Genomic DNA, 12,817 nt, shown 5'->3' with positions numbered 1-12,817 from the left:
TTTTATGTTACTATTGATGTAGTTGTTTAAATCTAATCAGATGACAGGGGATACCAACTTTACTCAGATCCACATTGAGGCTGCTTTGGAGCAGTGTTCTGTTTTCGTTATTTTAAACACAACTTTTCAAGAGACGGAACCTGAAGTTACTTATGCCATTAAATCCTTCTGTCAGAACAATTGTAGCGAACATGGAATATGTAATGCCGGTAAGTTTTTAGCTCACCTGATCCAAAGAGTTAAGTGAGCTCTAGTCTCAGCCTCTACTGATGAAATTTTGTTTGCTGTTTTTTTTTTAGCCGTCGTTGTAGACTTTTTTTTAAATTTTCTTCTACAAAATCATCAGACCAATTTTGATAAACTTGACATAATGCATTATTCAATGAAAAGGATTCAAGTTTTGTTTTCCAAATTCAGTTCCGTGTCCCCTATCAAAGGAAGACAATTTATTAAACATTTAAATGCTTCAAGAAAAATTTTAGATCAGAAAACTAACGCCTTATGCGGCTTCTAAGAGAGATAATTAAGAGTAAACATACCTACCCCCAAGTACACGTGAGTTCCACATGTTGACAAACAGGCTCAGCGCCATCAAGAAAATTGCATCATGCGCATCTAAATAAATAGTTCCATTGAAATTAGTGTGACAATTCCACTAAAGTAATAATTTTTCTAGCCACTGAGTCCAAAATCAATATATAGGCCTAAACTAAGGTGCCAAAAAAGAAAGAAAAAAAAAGAAATTGTCTCTATATAACTAGAACTAAAATTGACTAAGTTCAGTTTAATTGGCTATTTCCTTGTGTAAGACCTGAAATCTTACTTTAAAAAGAAATGGTCATCAAAGCTAGAACACATATGAAAGCATCCTACACTAATGTAAATGCAAGTTTTTTTAAGGACGTTGGATCCTGCGATCAAATTTTTAAAGTATTTTTTAAATATCTACACAAATATCTAAACCAAAACTCAAAACAAAATGTTGGGGTCTGTATGCTCCTTTCGGTGCTACGGTGTATTTAATATGACCTTTCTGCACTGAAAGTGCAAATTGCACATAAATCGCTTTTCCCTCTATCTTTTTTTTATCGAAATGAACCATGGTATCAAATACAAATTTACATTATTTAGAATTAATGAATTAAAATTATCATAATGAAAAAGTTTGCAATTTCTCCAGCTTATTTATATTTTGACCTTTTTGCACTGAAAAAAATACTATTTCTATTAATAAACGATTCAACATGCAATTAAGTAATTTAAAAGTCTCAAACTTTTTCTCAAATTATGACAGACTTGTCAAAAGAAACTTAAATTTTCAGAAAATAAAACCAAAAGTATGGATCTATAATGTAAATTTTGAGATATGGCATGAACAAATCTAATTTTAAGGGAAAATTAGAGTTTATTTTTTCTTTACTTTTATGAAATATCACTTAAACATGCCAATATATGTCGATAGAAATATTGAAATATTGTTGAAATGTGTTTTTTGAAACAATACGAAGATAACCCAATGCATAAACTATCTAAAAATTTGGTCTGCATGGAAAATAAGAAAGCTAAAATTAGGGTACTCTAAAACAACTGAGTTATGAAAAATGTTCATTTTCTTCTTAAAAACCTTCCGCCACAAAATATAGTCCCTTACTACACTTTCTAAATATGGAATTTTTTCTTCGCTATTTTATTCAATAGAATTTATTTGGCATTGTAAAAAAGAAATTTACAAGTAGAATTCAAATATGACACATAATTTCCAGACTAGAGGTGACACAAAATGGCTACCCAAAATTAGAGGATCGAACCTCTTTAAATCATAATACCTGTGTTAGGTTATACCAAAGTGGGGATGGTTGTAATATTTTTAAAATATGAAGAGGAGAGAGGAGAAATAAACATGATATTATTTATTATTTGTCTAAATAAACTTTACCTTTTTTTAGATATTTGGTTTTTTTTCATACTGAGATAGTCTTTTTTTTTTATCAGTCATAGCTATTGTTTCTCTGCTGTGTGATGTGGCTCCTGGGCCTAATGTTTGTGTGAATTATTAAATTATTCATAATAAATGCTTGTTTTTTGCAGCGTATTGTTAGACATTATATTTAGGTTCTATATTATGCTTAAAAATAAATATTTCTGGTACATTTACTGTGCAAATGCATTTTTTTTTGGTTTTCTGTAACACAGACATGTTTCAGATTTTCAATCAAATTTCGATTCTTAGGTAACTGTACGTGCAATGAAGGATATGCTGGCAGCGATTGCTCGTTTGATCTCCTTGGACCACCAACCATCTCTCACATATCAGACTTCGGTTTTTGCGATAAATCAAAGGAAGCTTGTGACGAGATAACCATGTTTGGGAAATATTTCATCGAAAATATGAACACAAACTGCTTCATGACACGAAACACAGTAATCACACGTTTAAACTACATTTAATGTATAACAGTTTGTATTGGAGCAAGGAACGTTTTTTTCTAATCTGATGTTGATTTGTTTTTATTTTGAGCATTTTAGCAAACATTCAAAATCTATCTCTTAATCATAGGTACATTATATTTGAGTTTTTTAAAAACCAAAAAAGTGTATTGCCTGACATGACCTTAAACAATAGGTTAAAATGCAAGAGTAAAGAATTCAATACTTTTTTTGTAAGAAAAATGCATTTTTTTTTCACCCAATACTTATTTTTTTAAAGTAAAGTATTCAGCATATTTTTGTAAGTAACCTCCAACATTTAAATTACACAGGTTAAAAATGCGGGTGTACTGACCTACATGTAATTGAATTGTGTTACAGTAATTATATTTGCAGTTTTTTCATAGAATTTTGAACTATTGAAGACGTTTAATGACATATATAATTAGATGCCTAGCATGCTAAAGTTATACATGATTGTAAAATTATACAACATATTAGAACATTGGAATTGTATTAAACTTTCTATGATGTGTGGTGGATAATGCTTTTAATTTAAATTATTAAGGTAAGTACATATATCTACAAGTCAATCGAAGGATAGAAAACACAAAACAATTTGGACAAACGTTATAAAGCATCGCACATCATGCAATCGTGGCTTCATGAGATATTCAAAAACCATTCTGCGCTTACGTTTTTCTTTTCTAATCCCTTAAGTGCAGGAAATCACAACGGGATTTTTCATTTTAAAAAAAATTGATAATCACATGTAGCGCCACGTTTGGCATTTAATTGATGTTTGAATCATTTCTGCTACAAACTTTGATAACTGTGTAAAAAAAAAAACCATGTTGTATTACGGACCTTTTAAATTTGTACAAATAACATAAATTATACACAATATCATATACATGTAAAAATATTAGAATTGATAATTTTGACGATAAACTTGCCTACGATTTTAACTTGCTATGAGTTTCTAATTTACTGCAAATTAGATTAACATTTATAATATAAAGACTATCAGATCAGTGTTGGACTGTTATACAGTGATATCAATTCATATTATTGGTATTTACTTTTCAGTTGCGAGAAAATGGAACCTTTCTGTCGATTGTTGATTATGTGGTTAGCCTAGAAGAGAGAACATTGTTTGAAGGATTTTGTTCTCTGGAGTACGAACAAGACAATCACTGGGTTACAGAATATAGCTTCAATATCTCAAATGACGGCAGCAGATTTACAGATAATTTTCAAGTTTATACATACCAATCTTTATGTCAGGAATATCGAAACGACACGGGAAACATCACTTTTGTTTTTAAGGTAAAAAAGCATTCATTTGATATAACCAAAATTGACCTTTTTGTCTTTGAAACGTCGATCAAAAGAAAAAACTATTTAATTCATTTCTTGTATTTGATTTGCAGTTCATGACCAAAAGATACTGGTATATTTAGATATACACATATGTGTTAAAATTAAATGTTTGAACACTGCAGGATGGATACTGCTTTATAAACAACTTATGTGTGGCTGACGGATCAACAAATACAAACAACAACTGTGATATATGCAACACAACCCAGTCAAAATATGAATGGTCTTTTAACAAAGGTAAAAGTAAAGAAGCCAAAAAAAAAAAAAAAAAAAAAAGTTTATACTGTCGTTATAAAACCGAGCTTTTATTTTTTTTTTAGTTAAATGTAGTCTTACTTAAATATTAAAAGAACATTCAATTATTTGTTTGTAACCGCGCATTAAATGGTTTAATAAAAAAAAAAAAGATTCTTCAAATCTGTAATACAATCTTGTAAACTTAAAAAAAAGTGAAATAATTTTTGCATAATAAGTTTAATAAAGATATGAATTAATATTCAACAAATTATAACAATTAGGCCACTGTTTGATATCCGGGATTTGCTACAAATCTGATGACATCGAAGGCACAAATCCCTGCAGTATATGTGATCCCTCTGTAGATACTACAGCATGGTCACCGAACACAAGTTGGTTCTCTCTCATCAACTTTTAACTTTATTTATTACTTGAAAGGGCGTGTAGTTGTCCCTGTTCTGAATATCAATTTTTAATGACATAAGGCGATATTTTAAAGTAAAAATAACATTGAGAGTTAAGCATTTATGTTGTTGGTCATTTACGGATTATTTTCGCTTTTTTAGATTTATGCTTCATTGATGGCATATGTTACATGGATGGTCAAACACAAACAGACAAAGATTGTCATGTCTGTCAATCAAATTCATCAAGAACCAACTGGACATTGAAAAAAGGTTCATTATCGCTAATATACATTTATCAAATTCATATTATATGTGCACTGTATCAGGCTGATGAAAAATTATGTGAAAAATGAGAAGCATACTGCTTTTTGCATGGTTTACCTTGACAATGTTTACAATTGTTTATTTCAAAGTATTTCATTTTTAATAACAACATAAATACGTATGTCCTATTTTATTTCGAAAAATGCTAAAAGATTGATACTGAACAGTTTTTGCTATAGATTGAGCTTTTGTTTTAAGTTGCAAAAACTAGGGTATGTTTACGATAAAGAATTGTGCTTTTTGCACAAAAGTTCAATAATTCCGATATGTATCAACTTTGCAATTTGTCACAAAGCAAGAACTTTTGGGTTAAAAATCATGGTATCTTTATTTATGTAAAAATCTTTTCTAAATGTCTCAATTTTTATTTACCTGGTTTTTCAATTACAGTCCACAAAGTCAGGGGGTGGCGGTAGATATAAATCATACCCACACTTACCTAAACGACAAATGCACACACATTTAACTGATATTTATTGATGACCTATAAAAAAATCAAATAAACTGAGAAGTATTTATTTTAAAATGGAAAATCAAACATAATAACCATTTGGTTGATGTCTGTTGAATAGCTAAGATTAGAAAACTATTTACCTGTATTTTAAATTTAATTCTAAATAAATATACATCAGATAGAAATACTTTCAGTCATATCTATGGTTTATTTAGGAATATATTACAACACTATGTGATATTTTACTAAAAAAACAAAAAGAGATATTTGGTTTAAGATAGTCTGCTTTTAAACGTTTTAAAATTTATTGATATCTATTTTTTATTCAAAAATGGATTCCTCATTTGATATTTCAAAGACGACAGTAGTACATGTTAGTGCTTATTTAAGACCCCCTTATCAATGTCTACCATTCGTGCAATAGAAATGTCATAAAAATATATCTACGACATTCTTTTTATCAAAGATTTTCTAAAAATAATTCACATCGTTAGGGTAAAAAACACTTCATTGAAATGTGGAAATCTGGACAAATTATTATTTTTACTAAGATTTAAGACTGCATACATGTACATACATATAGACATACAATTTTTCGATTCCGTGAGATTAGAAAAACAGGGAAAGAAAAGCTTTTTAGGAACAAACATAAAAGACAAGGGAAATTAAGATTATTAAATTAAACCAGATATCGCAATTTTTCCCTTGAAGTTAGATTTTTAAAAATTTCCTTGTTCTAGATTTTTGCTCCATTAATGGTACATGCTATAGTGATGGTCAAACACAAGTAGAAAAAGACTGTCTTTTCTGCCATCCAAATACAACAAGAACCAACTGGACTTTGAAAAATGGTAAATGGATCTTTAATATCAACTATTTTTAAATCTTTTAAGCTTCGAAGAAAACATAAAAAAAAAACTTTGTCTCGTTTTATATAGAGCTTACTTGTTCAACAATTAAAGTCTCAATTCAATTGCATCATGCTTAAGCTTTGTGTAATGTTATTATTTAAATTATGATACAGTATTCAACTTTTCTGTTTAAGATATAATTGCATCGACTGTCTTTTTAGATAATTGCCTTATAAATGATTTGTGCTTAACGAATGGAAAATTCAATAAATCCAACCCATGTCAACTTTGCAATACGTCACAAAGCAAAGACTCTTGGGTGGAAAACCTAGGTATGTTTACTATACGTTTATATATTTTTTGTGTAAGTATTCATTTATTTCCCCGATTTTTACAAATACTTTATGCCAATTTTAAGGTATCATATTTACGTAGATAAATGAACGAAACAGTCAGATTTTTTGAATGTCATTTTCATCATCATCATCACCATCATCAATAATTTAAAAAAACAACAAAGGTATTCAAATTCTACTAAATATATTAAATATGCCTTTCCCGTTGATTCACTTCCAGACTGTAGAATTAAATAGTAGAGTTCATTTAAGAATCAATCCCTTTATCAATGCCTTTAACTGAGCATTATACATGTTATATAAAAGGGAAAGTTAAAGGTAATGACAACACAAAATCCCTCTAATCGTAATTACTCATAGTTTTGGGGGAAAAAATATTCCGTTACAAAAAAAACCCACAACAACAGTTTTTGTATCTTGAAAATCTGGAAACCACAATGTTTCAATAAGATAGCAAGCAGCACACATATACAATAGCAATAAACAAAGACATGTAAATATCATCTGATACGATTGATGTTTTCTTTTTTATTAAGAACTCTGTTGTCGTTGTAGATTAATGTACAATAATGTTACATGCTAGTGTAAATATAAAAATCGAAACATATCAACAGATTGATTTAAGAGTTTGTCACATTAAAATAGAAAGTAGAAAAAAAACTTTATACAACGAACAGATTTGTATCACCTGATATGATTAATTTTTTTTATTAATAACTTCATTTTGTCGTAGCTTTCTGCTCCATTAATGGTATGTGCTACAATGAGAGTCAAACACAAGAAGGAAAAGATTGTCTTGTCTGCCAGACAAATTCAACAAGAAGCAACTGGACATTGAAAAATGGTTAAATGATATCTATATATAATTTTTACCAAATGTTTCTGATTTCAGAAACCCTGAAAATAAATACTTAACTTTTTTCTCATAGTCTATACTTACTTAATGAGAAAAAATCATTCGAGCCATTTTATTCACAGTATATCATGGATTTAATGCAATAGTATTGTTTAAATTATGGAACCGTGTTAAATTATTTTTTTCTATTTTAAATAACATTGCAAACTTTGTCATTTATAGATCACTGCCTCATAAATGAGTTGTGCTTTCCAAATAGCCAATTTAATGAATCAAATCCGTGTCAACTTTGCAATACGTCACAAAGCAAAGACTCCTGGACGGAAAACCCTGGCATGTTTACACTATAAGTCTATCATTTTTTTGTAATCTTTCGGAAATTTTTCTTTATCAAATGTTCATAGCAATCCTATATTTACAAGCATGTAGGTTACAGATTATAATCACCTGATACAAATAATACGCGGGTATGATAAGGCAACACGGCGATCGATTGAGTAAAAATTCTCAGATCGATATGACGTCACACTAATCAGCCTGATGTCAGATTTTTAACAGAACATGTAAATTTTATCTTTATCTCTGGTTTAAATTATAAAAACTACAGGGGTAAAATGTCACTTCTAACTAAATATATTTTCGGTTTCTCTGTATTAAGTATACACTGGACACAATTGCTAACGCACCATTTAAAAAAAAAATGATATTTACATCCAAGAATTTTTTAAAGATATAATTAATGTCTAGATAAGTCACTTAAATTATAAGTAAGACATTTAAATGTCCAAACGGATAAATGGATGCAATGTTAACCGAAGCGTGACTCTTCTTTAAAAATGCTCAAATTGTGCTCACACTTCTTTTGGAAAGATAAATCTTTACTTTCTTTTTTGTGATCTTATTATTGATGCATGCATTACTAAAACCTCACAAAAAACCCGACGGGGTATGGCGCGTTTGATCGCAGAAGAGCGTGGCAGGACAGTTGGTATGGTCTCTGCAGAATGCTCCTTTAGTGAGGTTAGAAAAATGTTAATAATTGTACGATTACCGGTGATATTTGCTAAAACATGACACAGCATGCTTATCAAATAGAAACATGTAGTTTAAGGTAGCCAAAGTGTTTAAAAGGCACTACACGTCAATTGCAAGGTTGTACTGGAAATTTGCGCAAACCGAAAGTGTGAGGAACCGAGCAAGATTTCCAAAGCGTCGCGTAAATACTAGGCGAAAAGACAGACAGATCCCATTTATACGAGCAAATGGAGCCTGATATTGATATGTGAATCACATAATGGGGGGTACAAATGTTTCATAAACAGTACTCAAAGAAACTGGTCAATAAGATTACAACAAATGATGTTTCATTTTCTGTATTAATATAAACTGTTAAAATAATATACTAATCAATCTTTGTTGCGTTCAGATCTAAAACAATCCAAGAAGTAGTAGGTGGTGCGTGAGCAATTTTGCCTAGTGTATTTATCATTGATGACGTCGCATGCATATGTAATTGAGAAGATCAATGTCGGGAGACAAATCATCGCAATGTCGAAATAAGACACTAAATACAAATATCCAAAATTTAGATTATTAATAGTTAGGCTAAAATCAGGATGACACAGGCATGAATAATTTGTTTTATTAGCGAGTGTTGTAAGGTAAGCAGATAGACATTTATATGGCTTGTCCAGCCTTTGAGATCCTCTGTCAATGTGTACAAAAAAGGCAAAAGTGAAACACTACCCCAAATATTATGAAAGTTGACTTTGGGAAATATCAAAAGCACGTAACCTAAAATACTTAAAAAGTGCTGCTAGAATCATGTGCTTTATTGTTGTAAATAAAAAATACGTAGTATTTTCAATGAAATTGAAGAAGTGAAGAGGGTTTCCGATGAATAATGACAGTATTTATTTTAAGCGATTAACGATAGGATTCTAGCAGTAAGACTCATAAACTTGAACTAATTTCCGATCGAATTAGTGTAACACTTTTTGGTTTTTTGCTAAGGTAAAAAGGTTCTCTATTTGAAACTGTCACGTGATACCATGACACGGCAGCTTCAAAGATTGTATCGATTCCGAGGTAGAAAAATAATACCTTGGCGAACACATTCACTTTATATTAATATTCAGCATTGTTTGCAAAAAAATAAAAAACAATTTTGAAATTGAATATATTATCGACGGTCATTAAACTCGGAGTTGTCTAAACCTACCCGCGATGCTGTTATTTTCTTTTATTCATAACTTTATTTTGTCGTAGTTTTCTGCTCCATTAATGGTATGTGCTACAATGAGAGTCAAACACAAGTAGGAAAAGATTGTCTTGTCTGCCAGCCAAATTCAACAAGAAGCAATTGGACATTGAAAAACGGTTAAAGAAATCTATAAAGAATTTTCGTTCAAATGTTTCTGAGTTTACAAACCCTCAAAATAAATACTAAACTTTTTTCTCATATTTTAAAACTTACTTGGTTAATAAATAATACAAACAATTTTAAGCACAGTAACTGTAAAACTGTAGTTTGTTGCAATAGCATTATTAACATTATGAAACGGTGTTTTGTCTATCTAAAATACAATTTCAATAACTGTCTTTTATAGATCACTGCCTGATAAATGAGTTGTGCTTTATGAATAACCAATCTAATAAATCCAATCCGTGTCAACTTTGCAATACGTCCGAGAGCGAAGACTCTTGGACGGAAAACCCAGGTATGTTTACTCTACGGATATATCAACTTTTTATAAATGTATCATTTTTCATTTATCGAGTTTTTAATTTTTATCCCAGCATTTCAGGGGCTGGAGGTAGGAAAAAATCATCATAATTCTTATTCCATTCACATATGCACACATTCATTCGATTTCATGCATGATTCAAATATATAATAATTATAATTATTAATTATTAGGTAATAGATTAAACCTTTGATCCTTTTAATATATTTTATAAAGGTTGTAGATGTTTTGAAAATATGTTAATTTTAGGATATATTTCTGATGTTAAGATGCTAGTTGTAAACGTCATGTTCATATTTTCCCTACGTAGACAAAAGAAAAACAGACTTTTTCCTCATATCTTATCAACACTTGTAATGAAAAAAAAAGTTTTTAAGGTAATGGTTCATACCCCACTAGCAAAATTTCATACATTAAGAATATAAACCTAAGTCTGAAATTTGACTTTCACAAAATCATTCTTCGACTTACCGGTATATCCTGTGTAAAACGAAGGCGTTATTATTTCAAACCAAATAATTTCATGTTACACGTGCTAATTTATTAAAAAATTGATAAATCTGCTTACAAATTAAATTTTCAAAGAGAATTTAAGCTCTTGCAGTTTTATTACGTACAGAATTTTCTGAAATATTAACATTTTTACCTCTTAACGCCCTTAAGCAATTGGAAATAAAATTAACCAAAAAGGACCAGCTTTTTCAGGATCACAGTAGGCGTATTTTTGGAAAAAATCGTTTTAATATATATTTTGAAGAAAGATTCGTAAAAAGAGAAATGTGTATAGGTTTATAATTTCATCACTCTAAAGAATATGTTTAGATTAATGTAAAATAAAAAACATGATTTAGACAAACTGTTGATTAATCTGTATTTTTTAAATTACAAAAGATGGTTTTTCTGGATATTGGTCAGTATTATGCATTGATGTTTATGCAGGACAAAAGTAAGCTGTATTTTTTTCTAAACGAGTACGCAATCAACACAACCCAGTCAAGTTTTCATTTTTCTGATTAATGGGCCTAATTGATTGCAGTTGTCAGGATTTTTACTATATTTGTTTTAAATCAAATTCTAAGTCAGCTTGATTTCTTTGTATTGAAATACACCTTAAAACGTTAAGTCTCAATTAGATCGAGCACTGATAAGACGTAATAACGCATGGATAATGTCAGAAGTTGTTTTGTGACGTATGGATAATTACCTTAAAAAATTACGAAAATTACTTACACCTAATTTTCTCCAAAAATGCCTTAATCATCAATGTGAAGACAATACAATTATAAGATAATGCTCATCAAATACAGAATACGTTCCCTAAACAGTGGCAACAATCCAACCGTTACACATTTAATCTAACATAAACATATGCTCATGTTTTGCGCAGTTATGCCTCGAAAAATAGAAAATAATTACTGTCGTTACATAAAAATTTTCTTATCAACAAAATAGAATCATTGTTGTTTTGTATAAATAGAAAGCAACTTAAAAATTGAAAACAATATTCCAAAAAATGTTATTGTATAACTTTTTTTGTGAGACTGGAAAAGAGAAGGAAAAGTTAAATGATAAAAGAAATAACCGATATCAAATTAGACTAGTATTAACTATATTTATAAATTTCAATGTTTATTTTCGTTGCTCTAGAATTTTGCTTCATCAACGGTACATGCTATAGTGACGGTCAAGCACAAGTAGGAAAACACTGTCTTGTCTGCCAACCAAATTCAATGAGAGCTAACTGGACCTTAAAGAATGGTTTATATAGATTTGAATAATGATTTTTATAATTTCTTTCTGTGCTAAGCACACCTTCAATGCTAACATTTATCTTATTTGTGTTGTTGTATTCAATCATTTGATATGTCAAGTAAGTTATTTTAATCACTAAATCTTTTGGTGTTTACATTTATTATTTTAAAATGATTGAAAAGCATTCAACCTGTTTTCTTTTTTTTATCTAACAGTAGTACTTTCTTCTATAGATCACTGCCTGGTACAAGAATTGTGCTTTATGAATAGCCAATCTAATGAATCCAATCCATGTCAACTTTGCAACACATCACAAAGCAAAGAATCGTGGACAGAAAACCCTGGTATGATTACTCCATAAATATATTATTTGTTGATACGAAGTTTGTCATTTCCATCCAGAAGAAGACTATGTAAGAAAATATCAAAAAGATATCAAAATTTTATTGAAGACTCTTCTATACCAAAATACACTATTATTCACTACACGTTTTCACATACAAATACCATGCACAATACGAACGTTTCCTATCTTTTAAACACTCTGATTTATTTTTATTATGTTTACGGAGCGACCATTTGGACGAACTAAACTGATAATTGGTTATGTCTATACTTATAAATATGATAAATTGATTAAAACTATGATGGTATATTTTTACAAATAAATGTGAAAAGTAAATAAATCAAGATACAAATTGAAAAAAAATAGGTAGCATGATAATTGATTTATGATTTTATTCATACTGTAGATTTAGTTTAATACAGGATGCAATGTCGTTTAATAAACAGGCGATTTTTTTTTTCTTTGAAATGATAAATGTAACGTCAGTTCACTTTGGAATTTAAGGTTTTATAATATTGTCTGGTAGGCCTTATTTGTAAAATCATTGAAGAGTCAGGAATACTCAAAAGAAACATATGCGAAAAGGTCCAATTATTGCCCCCGTGTTTTATAAATTAAAATAAATCATCCTGTCAAAAAGATATTTTTATGAAACATAAAACTGAATATTGCTAGTT

At 29.6% G+C, this 12,817-nt stretch overlaps 1 protein-coding gene across 1 annotated transcript in view; it reads left to right on the top strand.

Annotated features, from left to right (window-relative positions):
* Window positions 1–12,817, top strand: part of LOC128172047 (uncharacterized) — a 114,800-nt gene that overhangs the window by 67,219 nt on the left and 34,764 nt on the right. The window contains exons 13-25 of the mRNA XM_052837818.1: window positions 41–209; window positions 2,231–2,421; window positions 3,517–3,756; window positions 3,933–4,047; window positions 4,329–4,439; window positions 4,614–4,724; window positions 5,973–6,083; window positions 6,305–6,415; window positions 7,173–7,283; window positions 7,518–7,628; window positions 9,564–9,674; window positions 11,690–11,800; window positions 12,028–12,138. Coding sequence (XP_052693778.1) covers window positions 41–209; window positions 2,231–2,421; window positions 3,517–3,756; window positions 3,933–4,047; window positions 4,329–4,439; window positions 4,614–4,724; window positions 5,973–6,083; window positions 6,305–6,415; window positions 7,173–7,283; window positions 7,518–7,628; window positions 9,564–9,674; window positions 11,690–11,800; window positions 12,028–12,138 — 1,714 coding nt within the window. The remainder of the gene's footprint in view (window positions 1–40; window positions 210–2,230; window positions 2,422–3,516; window positions 3,757–3,932; window positions 4,048–4,328; window positions 4,440–4,613; window positions 4,725–5,972; window positions 6,084–6,304; window positions 6,416–7,172; window positions 7,284–7,517; window positions 7,629–9,563; window positions 9,675–11,689; window positions 11,801–12,027; window positions 12,139–12,817) is intronic.

The sequence above is a fragment of the Crassostrea angulata genome, chromosome 2, assembly GCF_025612915.1.
Source record: "Crassostrea angulata isolate pt1a10 chromosome 2, ASM2561291v2, whole genome shotgun sequence".
NCBI lineage: Eukaryota > Metazoa > Mollusca > Bivalvia > Ostreida > Ostreidae > Magallana > Magallana angulata.
Note: the sequence above shows the minus strand (reverse complement) of the source record. Positions and strands in the feature narration are given on the sequence as shown.